The sequence below is a fragment of the Benincasa hispida genome, unplaced genomic scaffold (genome assembly GCF_027475165.1).
Source record: "Benincasa hispida cultivar pf3 unplaced genomic scaffold, pf3_genome.v1.1 HicScf1271, whole genome shotgun sequence".
In the NCBI taxonomy this organism is placed as follows: domain Eukaryota; kingdom Viridiplantae; phylum Streptophyta; class Magnoliopsida; order Cucurbitales; family Cucurbitaceae; genus Benincasa; species Benincasa hispida.
This window is the reverse complement of record NW_028325600.1, coordinates 33943-50928: the sequence shown is the minus strand read 5'-3', so window position 1 is coordinate 50928 and position 16986 is coordinate 33943. Positions and strand designations below refer to the sequence as shown.

Here is a 16986-nt window from a genome sequence, read left to right as displayed (position 1 = left end):
TTATTCATGTATGTTGGTGTTGCAAACGTAATCAAAGCCCCACACATAAGCTAAGTAAGAGAATAATCATAGGTATATATAAGAGATAACAGTTATTATCAATGGTATGAGTCATTTTGAATGGAACCAAAAGTAACGTCATAAAGGTATAAACTACTATATAAGATGACTATTAGATATCTATGAATTTGTAATTTCAATTTTGTGTTTATAAGCACGTTCACCGACCTTTTATATATATATATATATATATATGATCGATTGAGTTGGTCGTTAAAGTTAATCTTTGGAGATCATTGATAGAGTTGATGGTCGGAGTTGGTCACTAGAGGTGATCATCAAAGTTTGTCATCAAAAGTGGTAGTCCTTTGGAGTTAGATCATCGAAAGTGGCCGCAAGAGATGATTTTCGAAGGTGATCTTCGTCCAAAGGTAGTCGTTAGATGTGATTGTCAGAGTTTAGTCGCGAGTGGTGGTCGTCGTAGCATGTTGCTGGAGTTGATTATCGACAGTAGCCAACGGTTGGAGTCATTGGAAACATTAAGAGGGAGGAAAGAAGAAAGAGAAAAATATAGCATTTCTCAATAAATGTATAAATTTCAATAATAAACACTATAGAAGTTTGTAGAAATAAATTGTTTAATACCAACTTATAATATTAATGAGTCAAACATCGAGTTGAGTTAAAAACGCAATTCATGTCAATATTCCAAACGCCCCCGGTATAACACAACTATTGAAACGGATCGAAGAAACTTCGATGGGCTATGTTTCATTAGTTATTTGTTTTCTCATTTTTAATTATTTTTATAAAATTTTGTATTGATAGTGCAGATTTTTTTCTAAAAAAAAATTCCTGAAGTGCAAGCTATGCACAATGAAATATTTAGATACACGTCAATCCGAGTATATTGTTGAATGTACACAACTCATATTGTTGGAAGTCAAACCATTTCCTTCAATTACTTTGATTTACCTAATTATTTTGCCAAATGATAAAGTGTTTCCTTCCCTTTGTAAATCAGTTTTTTTTTCTCTTTTTAATAATTTTTATTATCATACGTGAAGTGAAAAAAAAAAACCTCCAAATTGAACCCAGTAGTATACGTTTTTTTCAATTCAACAATTATATAAGAATAGAGTATCAAACCTCTAACCTTTCTATAAAATTCAAAATCTGGATAACGAAAGCATTTCAAATTTGCACTATTTCGACCACATAATTCGAAAATAGTTTTCGACCAAACACCATTTGCTAAACTCAATGAATTTGAAAACATAAAACAAAATACAGATTCTCTACCAAATATGTACTAACTTTTTGAAAAGCTAAATTTAAAATGGTTTAAATACTTCTTTGGTCCATATACTTTTAGTTTTGGTTCATTTTGGTTCCTATACTTTCAACATTTTCATTTTAATCTCTACTCTCCATTTTGGTTCATTTGGATCCTTATACTTTAAAATATTTATTTTGGTCATTATACTTTCAACTTTGGTTCATTTTTTTAAAAAATTTAAGGATCAAAATGTACGAGTACAATGATCAAAATGAAAATTTTAAAAGTATAGGGATCCAAATGAACCAAAATTGAGAGTATAGGAACTAAAATAGGCATTTTGAAAATATAAGGACCAAAATGAATCATATAGTAAAAATATATGGATTAAAATAGTATTTAAATCGATACAATGATTCTCAAAACTAAATTTAAATTCTGTTTTGAAGTTCAACAATTGAATGTAAGATTTATTAAATTAAAAGACTAAAATTAAACCATTGAAAATATAAGAGAATAGAGATTAAAATGAAATTAAAAATAGATAATAATGATAAGTAAACCATTAAAAAAAAAAACAACAACAGCAATAATAATAATAATAATAATAATAATAATAAAAGAATAATTTTAGTTACAAAATTATCTTTTCCTTTTCAGGTATTGAATGTTTTGCAAACAAAAAATTTAAATTCTTTAAAAAAAATTCTAAGAGACCTCTGTGAGAAGAAGAAAGAAAAAAGCAAAATCAAAAGAAGAAAACCTATTAAATACCTTTTTCTATCCGCTTCTTAGGAGTTTAGCTTTACAGCAATAATCCCTAATCATTTCGAAACTTCATTCCGCCATTTTCCGGTGAGGCGAGCCGGCTGATACCTTAGACGGCGGTGTCGGTACAGTTCCAGGCGCATTCGGATTAGCGGTGGCTGTGGCTGCGGCTCCGCCGTGGATGGTGTCGAATGGGCTCTCATTGACGTAATTTCCAGGCGGATCGTACTCACAAATCATCAAAACGCCTCCAGTTTGACACTTGACGCGAGTGCATCCAAGTTTGAGAGAATCTCTCCAAATGATTTGTGTATAATGCCCGCACATTTGGCCGCCAGAGCAGGCGTTATGTTGAACATCGTAAAATTGCTTCTCCCTCGACCACGATTCCACCGCTTCCGTCGGCGTCCAGTGATCGAGCGCTCCCCAAAACAGATTCTCACCATAGGGACCGTAGGAATGGATCATTTTGCAATCGGCGACGCGTTTCATTCCCCAGCGACGGGCGTATCGAGCTAATTTTTTGTCCCAATTTAACAGAGGATGCGTCACGTTCATCCTTACTTTGTTGTGCGCTAACAGGAATTCGCGAGCGAAGAAAGGCGCAGAGCGTCGAGGCGGCAGCGGGGTCGGCGGTGATGGCGGCGATTGATTTGCCGTCGCGGTGGATTGAGTATTTCCGGCATTGGAAGGGGATTGTTGATGCGATAAGACGATTGGAAGGAGGAGGAGGAGGAGGAGAGAGATGCAGAGAAGAGAAGGAAGAGTTGAAGGTGGCGGCATTGGGAGGAGGAGGCGGCGGCGGTGGCGGTGGCGGCGATGAAGGCAAATTTTTGAGGGATTATTGATTGGTGAAGAAGAGAAGGTGGCTGCCCTGAGGTTAGAGCAGCGGGAGGAGAGGGAAGGGAGAGGAGAGGCGTTTTTGTATCTGATTTTTTGTCCATAAATTTCCAATTTCTTTGGTCATCATTTCTTCTTCCTTCAATTTAGTAAACTCTCTCTTTTCCTATTAATGTCTTAATCTTTTTTTTTCTTTTTCTTATTATTTTTGTTAATTATAATTGATATAACTTTTTTATGAAACAAATATAATCGATATAATTTCTTTTAGATTTAATTATAATTTTCATTTACAAACGTTTTATTTGCGTCCATCGAATGATCAGAGCGTGGATAGAAAACTATAGCTATGGACTTTTGTCCACCCATAAAAGCGTTAACAAAGTTTTTGCCAATGTTTTATTGAGTCAATAGATAATAAAAACCACATAGCATACTTTGATACATGTTAAAATAGTGAAGGTTAGTTTATTATTATATCATCTAACATTTTTTTATTTATTTATGTTTAATTTGATAAGTTTTAACATGGAGCATTTTACTCCATACCATGTTAAATCATCAATCAATTTAAAAGTTCAAAGTTCAAAGTTGATAGATTAAGATAAATTAATTATATCAATAATTTTTTCACTAATATAAATGACTTTTTATATTATCGTTTTTCTCTATTTATCTCTTTAAAAATAATGGTCATAATTGATTATGAAAGTTTAGAATTTAAGTTGATATAATGATTAGTTTGAGATTCAAATTAACATAATTCTAGAGTTTAGTGGATTTAAATTGACAATATGTTAGATATATTTAAATAATAATATATTTAAGGCTATGTATGTAGATTAATAATGTATCACATTAAGTTATTTTATTAGATTGAGTCATATTATATGATCTAATTAATTATGGACTTAATGGGTAGAAGCTCGTTAATTAGGAATGGGAACCCTAATTGAATTAGTATATAAAGAGAGCTTAGGTTATGGTCCCTAATATACCAAAACAATAAGTAATCAATCTTTCTTGAATCCCATCTAGAGAAATATCCTACTTAGGGTGTTCAGAGTTTTGGTTGAGGAAGACAACAGTCATTTAGAGCCATTATCAATTAAGAGTCAATTTAGAGTCATTATCAATTCGTCAATAGAATCTGGTAGGTATATATTCTTGACAATTTGACATGAATGATTCTAAGGTTTATCTATTTAATATAGATATAAAGTAATTATACTAACACAATGCACCTATTACTTGAAAATATTTAATATTCCACTAGTACATCTATTCAACTAAACAAAACACCGTCGACAATAACATTGTTTAACAGACCTGAAGTATGTACTCTTGATCAAGATATCATAGATTCAAATCTCCCGCTCACATATTATAAAAAAAATGCTAAATAAAAGTTTAACTGCCAAAAATGTTTTTTAACCTTAAATTTGTATTGTTTATTCATTTAAATATTTAATATTCTATAAAAATTAATATGCCATTACTAATTCAATATAAAAAGTTAAAAAATCATAAATAATGAACTAATCATAATCGAGTTCAAGGTTAGGGTTCAAGTTTTTTTTCTCTTAACGTGGACTTTTACCATCCCTAAATACAAATAGACTTATCTAAAATTCAGAAATCAACTTTTAAGATTTTAACAAGAAAAAAAAATGGATTTCTATCATAATTCATTTTATATAAGTCAACTTATTTAGACATTTCTCTCGTAAAAATAAAATTCCAAATGACTAAAGTTTGTAAATGTTAAAATTTACAAAATACAATTAAATTTTAGGGTAGGTTTAGTTATATGTATAGAGTTTGAAAATATTTATTTTTCTTTTGGACTTTGAAATTTATTCCAAATAACGTGAAAGATGTTATTTTCATTAAAATTAGATGGATGTTTAATGGTTAACCTATACAAATTGAAAGACAATATGTAACATAAATCAATTGTATAAAATTGTTTTAATGATGCATTTTGAGATGAAATAAATGATAATAAGCATCTTAATCTTTTATGTAATTACATACCATATCATGAATACCTTATAATTTTCGCACATTAATCAATACCTTAATTCCTATCGGTTTCTTAAATAGAAAATAAATGTTTTTTTGGAACAATTTCAAACTCAAAGGGCATTTATCTTTATTTTTTCTATTATTTTTTTTTCATCCATGGTTTAAAATTTCGGTTGAAATCTTCGAAACTTTAGTATGGGGAGAATTTTCGATTTTCACAGCCGATGGAAATTTCGATTTTTTTTAGCAATTAGGCTAAAGGTAGGCTTTTTAAAGTTTATAAATCTGTCTTGTTTATGCTAATTGTATAGTTTGCCACATCAATGTATAATTTCACCTCAAAATTGAATTGATATAAGTTTTATTTTTTACCATCCAAAACTTTCGTTTTCAAGAAATCAAAATTGTGAAAATAATAACATTTATTTAATTTTAACTTCATTCAAACATTTTTCTGTTGATTTTTCACATCATTTCACCTTAAAACTGTATTGATGTAAATTTTATTTTTTTTACCATCTAAAGTTTTCATTTCCAAGAAACCAAAATTCATAAAAATAACATATATTTATATTTAATTTCATTCAAATCTTTTTTCATTGAACGTTCACATAATTTCACCTTAAAATTGAATTGATGTGAGTTTTACTTCTTTGCCCATCCAAAGTTTTCATTTACTAGAAAAAGACTTAAAAAAATTGATATTATTTTATAATTATTTTTTCATTTATTTTTATTTCTAAATATTATCTTATTTTATATAAATTATTATTAACAAATGTTAAAATATAAGTTTAATTAGGTTACAATCAAAGTTTCATTTCCATCGATACTAATATTTTTCATATTTTCATCCAAATATTTCAAATCTTGTTTTTCACCTAGAATGTACATTTATTAATATAAAATTGTCAACCTAGATGTCATCAAGAAAAAGGGAAAATAAAAAGGTCAAACTTACATCATTCAAATAGGGGAAACAATCCAGTACGGCAGTTCTATGCCAAGCCCGACAATAGACCGCAAATCAGATTTCTTTATGGTCCAAAGCCCACCCTACCAGATTACGCCACGCCACCACCCTACCTAATGACGTAACATCACAACACGTGGCACAAATCTGGCACATTAACAGTTTTGGGTTGGTGTGAGCGTGTCACAGACACAAAATTCCCCAGTTCTTCCATTACCCCACCGGTCCATTCGCACGCAAAGGAGCCAAATCGCCATAACCTCGAAGCTTCCGTATAATTGAATCGGAGTTAAAACTTCTGCCGTCGGCCACCGCTCTGTCTCGCCGGCTCTCTCCTCGATCCCTTTGTTTCAACATTTCTCCAGTAATCGCGATTAGGGTTTTCAGAAAATTTGATTCGCGATATGCCGATTCGGTGTACTCTGAATTTCAGAGTTTCGACGGTTTTTCTTCTCGTTTCGACATTCCTGAGCTGCCATTCAGGTAAAATTTATTCGAAATAGATGTGAAATTGTGGTTTGTTTATTGTTTTTCTTGCTTCGATTTTGTTTTTGTGTTTGTTGTTATTTTCAATTTTGAAGTCGGAGATTGAACATTGGAAATGATTTCAGGGGGTGTAGAATCAGCGGTTGTTACGCTTGATTCCATCGTAATTTACAAGACGCACGAGTGGTTAGCATCAGAACCAACAGTTTATTTTCAATGTCAAGGGGGAAATAAGACGAAATTGCCTGATGTACAGAAAGAGCATGTTTTATACAGCTTCAACGGTGAAGAATCATGGCAGGTTTGTGGTTTTCCATTAAGTTGTTTTGAACAGTGTTATGGCTTCTCCAACTTTTTCTTCTCGTCTTTATTGAGTGTTCTAATTTCACACTTGAATGAGCTAGGGCCATTTTCGTCCAGCTCAAAATTACATCGAAACATGTCTTTCCTCATAAAAAAATTAATTTAATGTTTGATTTTAGGTTAGAATCAAATTTGATTTTGAATGTGTAATAGTGTGTTTTTAGAGTGATTTTAAGCATGGAAAAAGTGATTTGGACCGTTTCAATCAGGCATTGTTTGAAAGTGTTTTTGACTTTTATCATGTTCAAAATGATTCAGAAGCATGTTTATCAATCATTCAAAATTAATTTTGATGTTATGCAAGTTACGTGTAAAAGTGTAACATCGAACATTAAATTGATATTGGATTATCAATGGTAGGTCTAGGAGTGATTTTGAACCTGATAAAAGTGATTTTAAGTTTTTGAAAATCACTTCCAAACATACCTAGACATACCCTAGAGATCAACCTTTTATAGACCAAAAGGTCACTCGGTGGAACCAAAGTATCCTGTTTGCTTCTAATTATGTAATGATGGAAACACAAATTGGATAATAACATAGCAATAGGACATTCAGAAACACAAATTGGATTATGACATAGCAATAGGACATTCAGAAACACAAATTGGATAATGACATGGCAATAGGACATTTGGATACGACAACGTTAACTTTTGTATATGTTCAGTCTAAACAAAGACCTTTTGAACTCTTCGTTGCAAAAAAAAATATGATCAAAAGTAAGAGAGTTTTGTTTTGGTGTCTCTACGAATAGATAAAAGGGGATTATATAGGCAGTATAACAATAGCAAATGACACTGTTTACTATTGTTGATTTGGTACCAATGGTGAATATTATCTATTTGTTTTCAGCCACTGACTGAATTTGAAAGCAAAAAGTGTAAGCGATGTGGGTTCTATGAAGAGGACAGCATTAAATCTGATGATGTATTTGAAGAATGGGAGTTCTGTCCATCTGATTTTACAGCCCCGGCTGGAAAATATGTACGATTCAATGCAGAAGAGTTCAATGCCACCTTTTTGTGCTTGCAGTGCACAGCATATTCCAATGGTGAGTTGTAACATACTATAGTTTATTACTCTGCGTTTAGTTGAATTAATATTGCCGTTTATACAACGAATCAAGATCTTGTTTGGACTGAAGTGTTTAAAAGAGTTTTAAGTGCTTAACAGCATGTTTAATATCACCTTCATACAACATACTTCAATGTTTAGATTGACTTTCTTAGTGTTTAAGAGTCTATCAATCCAAACAGGCTCTATGTTGGAGGTTTCAACTGTTTATAATTCTGAGTATTTGACGAGTTTTAAAGTTCTGAAGAAACAAGTTCGCCTCTAAATATGAGTGATCATATTGCCTTCATTGTTTAGATTGACTTTCTTAGTGTTTAAGAGTCTATCAATCCAAACAGGCTCTATGTTGGAGGTTTCAACTGTTTATAATTCTGAGTATTTGACGAGTTTTAAAGTTCTGAAGAAACAAGTTCGCCTCTAAATATGAGTGATCATATTGCCTTCATCTACTAATGGTGTTCCCTCGGGCATTCACATACTTATACATTTTGATATATTAACTGCAAATCACCTGCTCGTTCACTCTCTTGGATATTTTAGTTGTTTTACACGGAAGCATTTGAGTTTGAAGATAAACAGGATTATTTGTGAGAACATAAATAGAAGTTTTGTTGTTTTTAGGATCCTTCAGAATCTGCGTCACTTGTTTCTTCTCAATTTTGCCTACTCAGATTGGGTTAATGCAACTATATAATACTTTCCTTCGGAGGGAATGCCAAGACCTCGAGAGTTTTGAGAATATATGCATAGCCTAGTCTGTGAACTTGAACTCATGCTTCCTGTGTAATTATTTCGATCAAATCTGTGACTGTGGCTCTATTGACTTGTCCATGCGTTCTGGAAGTATTACAATCTGCATTTAAGATTTTGTCTAAAAATTGGGTGCTTGCTTGCAGTTACTAGTTCAAGTTTTCCTTCGTATGACGGAGAAAAGGGAATGCATTCTGCTGTAATCATAGTGATCAGTGTTGTGGCTTCAACTGTATTAATTCTTGGTATGGTGGTTGGTTACAAATATTGGCAACAAAAGAGAAGAGAGCAAGATCAAGCCAGGTTTCTGAAGCTGTTTGAAGATGGGGATGACATTGAGGATGAATTGGGCCTTAGCGAAGTAATTTGAGAATTGGTATACTTAAAAGAAAAAGATACTAATGTACAGAGATACACTTTTATTTTATTATTATTTTCTCAAAGTTAAACAACAAATGGGTATAGAAAAATTTAAACCAAGTCATTAACTAGTTGAGTTATGTTTAGGTTAGTGCCGTACGAAAACACATTTTGCTTAATCTTTCTATTACCTCTGGTTTAGAATAGAAATAGCATAAAGTTTCTGCATTATTCTTTAGTCACAGGATCTTTGATGTAATAAAGTAGGGAAAATTTGTTATTATTTCTGGTAAAAGAACATTTCAAAGGAATAAATAACTCTCATTACACTGCATTCAGCCAATTGATATTTGATGAAAAATAAAAAAGTGATATGCCAATGTCAGTACCCCAGAATGGCTTCTAGGAGTGCCAAAGCATCAGAACAGAAGCCATTTTCAGGTTTCAATTCTTGCCCATTCCAGTCTTGACCTTGCTCATCTTCCCCAAGTCCAAACCAAAACTTAAAGCGATCCCAAGTAAATTCATAGTACAAGTTTCTAGAATCACCATTATAATCCTCAAGTTGATCCTCAATCTGGAGGAGAACGAGTTCTGTGTTCTCCATTCTGCAGCCATTTTCACTGCCATAAGGGTCTTCGCAATTGAAGAAGAGATTGGTGGAGTTGATTTCATTTGACAACCACCCGTAACAACTGTGGTGAGTTTGTTCACCCTCAGGATTGTCTCCAATTGGGTCTCCATCAGACTGGTGTTCGCTCGTGAAACCGAACTCCGCTGTAGAGTAGTCATAGCTGTTTGCATTTAGCATGAGCAGGCCAATGGAGTTAGAGCCATTGTAACTCATAGCAGACATTGAAAGCTCAACAGGCCACAGTATGACAATGGGCGTGTTCTTAGATGACCTATATATAAACTTGGAAAGGAGAAAAAAGAGAACCATATTTGTGGTGGATTCCATTCCAATCTAAAAAACATATTCTATTTAAAATTAACTGTATAAGCTAACCTACACTTGGATTTTGGTATTTGGAGACTTGCAAGATATTCAACATCTCCAAATAGGTAACATGATGAACTTACCTTGTTTTCTTCTTCTTCCTTCAACCATTAATGAAGAAATATTGTTCATTTCCACTCAAAACATCTTCACACAATCTCCTTACCAAGGACAATTTCAAGCATGTTTTTCCGAATTATTCTAAAATGATTAAATCACTTTTATCATTTTAAAAATAACTACGAAATATGCTTTAAATGATTCAAAATCAATCTTGATGAAATGAAAATTGCAATTAAAAATTTACAATTAAATATAAAACTAATTCTGAGTGATTAAAGACGTGTTTCAAAGTGATTTTGAGCTTTTAAATGATTTTAAAATCACTCCCAAAATATACACTTCCACAAACAAGTTAATATTAAATGATATAATATTAAATTTACCTTCACTCATAAACTTAAACTTTTGGGTGAATCAGTGATATAACATGATATTAAAGCAGGTGGTCCAAGAGGTTAACCATTAAATTTGTACGTTCTAACATCTTTTTGAAGTAAGAAATGAATTTAGATATCTCACATTTTTTGCTTACATAAGAGAATATTCTTAACAGCTTTCTTTGGGGGTGGATGAAAAGCAGCAAAGAATCAAAAATAAAAAGGGGGGGAAGGTATCACCAGGTTAGTTGCCAAAGCATCTTTATCTAATTTCTTTCAGAGAGTGAAGAAGAAGAAAGTAATTTGCCTCCAACTGCTGGATAAGAATTCCTTTTCCTCTCAGCTTTCTGCTAGAGATATCCTTTGTGCAGAGCTTCTCCTAGTGGCTATCATGTGCCATACACCATATTTCTTATCTTCCCAAGTACATGTTATATTGAAGCTTGCTCTCCGAGACCCTGAACAATGAACATGCAATGCACGAATTTGTGTTAGTAACTTCTTTTTATAAATGTGGGGAATAAAAAATGGAAACGTAAAGACATATTTGGAGGTGATTCTGAAATGGCTAATATCACTTTTGTCATTAAAAAATCTGTATGAAAACGACTTTTATAATTGTAAAACCAAACAAGAAATTGAATTTGAATGATTTAAGACATTACGGAGCAATTTTAAACGCGATGAAAGTCATTTAACCATTTTAAAATCAATCTCAAAGATGCCCTCAGTGGGCACCAAAATTTGCTTGGTTTGCAGTTTTATCCATGAGGTTAAACAAGAGGAAGGATCCTCTTTCTTTTAAAATGTTTGTAGAAATGAACAGGCCAATCTGTGAATGAATGAATGGTAAAGTTATTATTATTATGTTGTTCTGCGATTTTAGAAGGAATAACAACTTTATTCCTTTTGGGAAATAATTTTTTTTCCCGTGAAAATGCAAGGATACAAGAAAAACTACCTTTTAAAAAATATGTACTTCTACAAATGTTTTATTCTAGAAAACAAAAAATTGTTCTCTCCCTCCCGTTAGAGAAGTGCTTCTCCTCCACCTTGTGTCCTACTTTGTGGTGATTCAAGGATATCAAAGAGGGTTTTTGTGGGGTCTAAACTACGTTTTATCTACTGTCCGTCATTATTTCCATGTGTGAAAGTTTAAAACCGTCATTTAAATGTTAAATTATGGCATGCTTGGACAATAGTTTCCAACCAACTCAATAAAACATCTAGAAGGAAGGTTTTGATCAGCAGGGAGAGTGCAGAGAATGATGATATATACTCCAAGTCAACATATAAGCATGTTATAAGAATAGTTGATCATCCATAAGAAAGATATATGACCTTTGAGCAATTGAGCCTTTTATATTGACTCGGAGCTTTGAACTGCTTTGTTGAAGTTTTCCAATTCCTTGGACGAGAAACCATAGATTGCTTTTATAGTGTCCCTGCAGCTACTGCAGAAAAGATGAAGAATTAGCCAAACCACAGCATTTACAAGAATTCGGTATCCTAAAAAGCATTGAGGAGGAGGATATGCTACTGAAATTCCACCCACCTTCTCCATCAGCAAAAATTTCCCTAGCTTTTCTCTCTTCGCAAGGTTTAACCTTATTGGTTCGTTTCTTTATGGGAAAAACAAAAGTTATAACTCTAAACTTTGGGGTAAATCTTTCAGTCCGTGTAGAATAGACCCTTGATTCGGATTTCATTTCAGAACTACTATTACATGAATGTGTTTAAGATTTCTTTAAACACAAAAATTAACGAGTGGAGAAGTGCTTGAATCAAATGAATAATTGCAACTTTCAGTGATGTCAGTGGAGTGGTTTTTTTATACTCTCTCTCCCTCTATGAACTACTCATATAGAATTTTTCTTGCTACTCCAGTAAGATTTTGGAAGAAGAACAATTTTATTTGGAAGAATCTGAATTGATTTTAGTAACTAGTTATAAATTACTGCCGGAAGGCATTAAATGATTTTACATTTAAAGATGCAATCATTCATGGGAGTTTCAATAGATACAAACCAAAGTGAGCTAACGAAAGTAAATTGATTTTTTCCATTTCTTTTAGATCAGGGAGTATTTTTGAAAGGGTTAAAAGTCACTTTTATCACTTTCAAAATCACTCTAAAACATATTTTTAATCATTTAAAACAATTTTAATTTGATATGAAAATTGCAAAAAAGTGGAAAAATTATTGATTTTAAGAGATTAAAGGCGTGTTTCAATATGATTTTGATCATGACAAAAGTAATTTTAACAATTTCAAAATTACTCCAAAACTTGCACTTAATTCTCTAGCTTTATTCTCGCTTTATTCCAATTCTTCTTATTTTCAAAGTTTAAATATTACTTTGGTCTTGGTACTTTCCCATGTTCAATTTGGTCCATATATACTTTCAAAATATACATTTTAGTCCATGTGATAATTTTGGTCTCTTAATTTTCATTTTCATTTTCATCTCAATTTTTTTTCCCTAAATTTATGTTAAGATTTTACAAATAGAGATGAAAGTAGTCACTTCTAAAGTATAGGATTCAAAATAAACATTTTAAAAGAAAAGTGATCAAAATGAACCAAAATTAAAAAGTACATAAATCAATTTGAACAATTTGAAAGTAAAGGAGCTAAATTGAACCAAAGTCGAAAATAAAGAAACCAAAGTAATATTTAAACCTATTTTTAATGAATATTTTTCCTTGAGTCTCTAAATCAAAGTGCATGGCTATGTACTCGTTTCAGCTCGAAAATTTGAATTCTCCTATCACACTAGTTGGAAACCTAAAGCATATGCCCACCCTTCAACTTGAACAACAAAAAACAGAATAGAAGATACTGAGGTTTATGAAAAGACCTGCAAGCAGCCTTGTTGAACTTGTTTTCTTTGATTCCATACAACTTCTCAAACACAGGAGACTCTACGCGGCAAAAATATGGGCGATCTGTAAAAGTTAATGAAGAATACATAAGCATCATATTTCATACACTGGGACAACTTTCCAAATATCATCACGATGGTTTGATATTATCTACTTTGGACATATATCCTCGTGACTTTATATTTTATTTTACCCAAAATACCTCGTACCATTATAGATAGATGTCTTTACTTATATACTCATGATCATCTTAGTCAATGTGGGTTTGGTTACATTTCAAACAATCCTCCAAACTATCACCTCGAAGTCGAACTTCCCCTCAAATAGTCATTCCTTCAAATTACACTGGAACATATTACCTTTTAACTAGGACAATTCCCCACCAAAGGGTAGAGGACACTACCTGTCCCAAGCTCAACCACATGTTCACTGTGACAACGTATCAAGGATAGTTAATTTCTTTGTAGGATTTTTTTTTTTTTATCGAGAAGGGATTTTCTGTCGACATAGCTAAGTCAAGGTATGATTCTGATATACCTTTGTTGGCACCACAACCCTCTAAATATCTTTAGTATGATATTATTTACCTTTGATCATATACCTTTGTGATTTTGCTTTTGGTTTCACCTAAAATGGTTTATTTAGTTGCCCATGATTATCCCTCTGACCAATGTATAACTTGGTTAACTTTAGGTGTATCACCAACACAGAACATTAGAAATCAAAATTGGAAGCTGCAATCAGACGGCTCAGTCTTACCGGCATAAATGGAGCATTTACGTGTGCTCTTCTCGTAGTGAATGCACCATCCATCTGCGCCAATCAAGCTTTTATAGAGCTGAAATTCATAAAGTAAAATCCATATCAATGGATACTGAAAAATACAGTACAATCTACAGGGATTCCAGCTGAGACTTAATTCTGATGATGAAATGAGTTGATAAACCTCAATATCGGAAGTATTCTGGAAGATTTCCTCCGGCGAGGCGAAGGACGGCCCCTTCGCGAGCTTGCAGCAGGCGCCGCATCCCTCGACGCACTGCCATAATTGCTCCTTTCGTTTTTGCCCAAACCCTACATTGATGTTCCGACCTTGAGTGGCCTTCTTATCCTTTGTTGTAATCTGTTGCGGTCGGCGAGCGGCGGTTATGGAGACTTGCGGCGGAGCCACCGCCTGGTACATTGTGTTTGGAGTTTTGGATAAGCGTCGTATAAAAGACCGAAGAGGACTCCGGATCTTATTTGTGGAATAGGATTTCGATTTTCCCCATAAATTTAATTTTAAACGTTTTCTTTTTAATACAGGGCTAATGAATTGAAGTTGAACTTTTATCTTTCGATTCTGGTCTAATTTTTATTTGATTTTTAAATTTTAAAATATTACACATTTAGTTATTAAATTTTAAATTTAGTTTCAATTTAATCCTTAAAATTTAAAATGTTATAATTTTATTTTTGAAATTTGAGTTTTATTTCAATTTGGTTCTTATGTTTCAAGATTTTACATTTTTAACCCTAATTTTTCATTAAATACTCATTTTCAATCATTGACATCAATGTCTTTTAATTAACAAAAAATAATTATGAAGCAAAAATTTGAACTTAACTTTAAAAGCGATGAAAAATAATGAAACTTGATTAATTATAATTCTTTTAAATTTATTAAGATATGTTAATAATAAAGACGAAACATGAGTGTTAAATGACAAATCGAAGTTAAAAGTGTCAATCTTGAAACATAAGGACCAAATTGAAACCAAACTCAAATGTCAAGTGTTAAATTGTAACATTTTGAAACCTAAAGACTGAATTGAAACCAAACTCAAAACCTAAGGACCAAATGTGTAACATTTTGAAATCGAAGAACTAAATAGAAACTAAACCCAAAACCTAAAAACCAAAAAGGTATTTTCCCTTGAAATTAATAACACGAGCACTATTCCCGTTTTGACATTTTAGGTCACATTTACCAAACCATAATAAAAAAAAAATGGTGTTATCGGAATGAAATTTCATTGATAGATCGATTGTAATGAACTTGAATCACAAACATAATTGGATTAATTTTGATCACATTTACTTACAATTATGATTTTTTTTTTTTAAATTTACTATTACTATTACCACTACCTTTACCTCTGAGGGTCAAGCGGTATTGGTAACAATAAAGATGCTAAATCTGATAATTTTTCAACTATAAAAGTATGATAATGTAAACCCCTAAACATATTTTACTAACTAATTGTGTTTAAGTTTCTATGAGTATGAGTTGATGGTGTTTTTGTAGGTGAATTATGTAAAGTGTTCTATGATTGTATATAATGTTTAAAAGAGGAAATTTTCCTAAGTATTAGGAAGGTGTGCTCTCAGGTTGTAAAGGGCAGTCGACGCTTAGGAAACTTGAGAGCTTAAAGCAATGGAAAGTTAGGCGTGTGACAAAGTTGGAAGAGGGCAGGAAATTTCCTAAGTATGGAAAGGAAGGCTCTCGGGTGAAATAAGTGGAAGTTGTACTTAGAAGAAATAAAAGAGCTTAAGGATGGTTTTGCAATATCATGCGTCCAAGGTTTCAAACAGAAAAATGACTAAGTGTAAGACTTGCATTGAGGACTATGAAGAGGTTAGCAGAGCTTACTGAGGGAATGGTTATGGAGGATGTGTTGATTTTGCTAAAGGTTAGTGAAGGTCAAGGTATGCAGTGTGGGTGCAGTCAAACTTGCCTAGGAGAATGCATGAGGGGCACCAAGGCAAGAGTTAGGCAGGCCACAAGGTGCAAGGTATGCGTTGACCGAGGGACAGAGAGGTTAGGTTGATGTGGATGACTAAAGGCATAAACGTTGGCTTGAGGGGCATTGAAGTGTGTCTTAGATGTTAACTGAGGCTTTGATGAGTAGCAAGTCTCAACGCAAGTGCCTAAGGCAAGGCGTAGGAGATAATGGCTGGTGAGGCGATGGCCGAGAGAGAGGGGTTTAAGCAACGAACATCACCCTATGTGATGGTGTCCAGCTTATGCGTCAGGTGAGGCTCACTCGGTTAGAGGGCTATGTGGCGTGTTTAGAGCCTTAAGCTCGAGTTACTAGCCTAGATGTCACTTTATTAAGCCCTAAAAGAAAGTTAGAAATAGAGAACTCGATTTGGGCATTCTATTCATGCTAAAAAAGGAGAGTTGTTGCCCACTTGAAGCTTGAACAGTGAAGAAGTTAATCTAGTGTTGCCGGAGGGAAATTCTTATGGAATTGAGCTGGAAGTAGAAGAATTTCTCAAGTTCTTGAGATTCTTAGGTTACTCGGAAAAGTTGTAAACATTGATGAATTTCAAGCTCGTGGAGAGGAATCAGAGACTGAAATTTTAAGGTAAGTTAGTTAAGATGTCAGAGAATAAGTTCTTAGAATGAAGTCTTATGAGATAAAGTCTGAAGTTTAAGTTATTCAAGCTGGAAAATTAAATTCGGAATTTTTAGTTGGATGAACAAGCAGGAAGTTTGCAACCAAGCATAAGTAGGTAGCTAATCGGTTGAGGCTAAGTGTGGGCGAGCGCACACATAGGTGAGGGTATATGATAAAGTAAGCAGGCACTGGTCAAAGTGTGCACGCAAAGTGCGCGAGAGGTTGCGTGTAATGGAAGAGGCACACTAAGGGTTGTAGCCACAAGCGCCCATCGTATAGGCGAGGTAGGTGCATCCTAACACCATTGAACACTTGTGTGTGCGGATTGCTACTCACTTAACTAATCACAAGGTAA

At 33.1% G+C, this 16986-nt stretch overlaps 3 protein-coding genes across 3 annotated transcripts; 1 reads left to right on the top strand and 2 right to left on the bottom strand.

Moving 5' to 3' along the window:
• Positions 1-2003: 2003 nt before the first annotated feature.
• LOC120074531 (uncharacterized) lies at positions 2004-6245 on the bottom strand. The gene is made up of 2 exons (XM_039027686.2): positions 6106-6245; positions 2004-2975 (listed from the first exon to the last, which is right to left on the bottom strand). Exons 1-2 carry the CDS (start codon positions 6243-6245, stop codon positions 2117-2119), a joined length of 999 nt encoding a protein of 332 aa, XP_038883614.2. The 3' UTR covers positions 2004-2116.
• Positions 6059-9258, top strand: LOC120074430 (uncharacterized). Its single transcript, XM_039027548.2, has 4 exons — positions 6059-6371; positions 6500-6675; positions 7593-7791; positions 8711-9258. Exons 1-4 carry the CDS (start codon positions 6293-6295, stop codon positions 8932-8934), a joined length of 678 nt encoding a protein of 225 aa, XP_038883476.1. The 5' UTR covers positions 6059-6292; the 3' UTR covers positions 8935-9258.
• A 1132-nt stretch (positions 9259-10390) lies between these two features.
• On the bottom strand, positions 10391-14545 carry LOC120074431 (uncharacterized). Its single transcript, XM_039027550.2, has 5 exons — positions 14195-14545; positions 14008-14086; positions 13224-13311; positions 11706-11818; positions 10391-10822 (listed from the first exon to the last, which is right to left on the bottom strand). Exons 1-4 carry the CDS (start codon positions 14429-14431, stop codon positions 11725-11727), a joined length of 498 nt encoding a protein of 165 aa, XP_038883478.1. The 5' UTR covers positions 14432-14545; the 3' UTR covers positions 10391-10822; positions 11706-11724.
• Positions 14546-16986: the final 2441 nt, after the last annotated feature.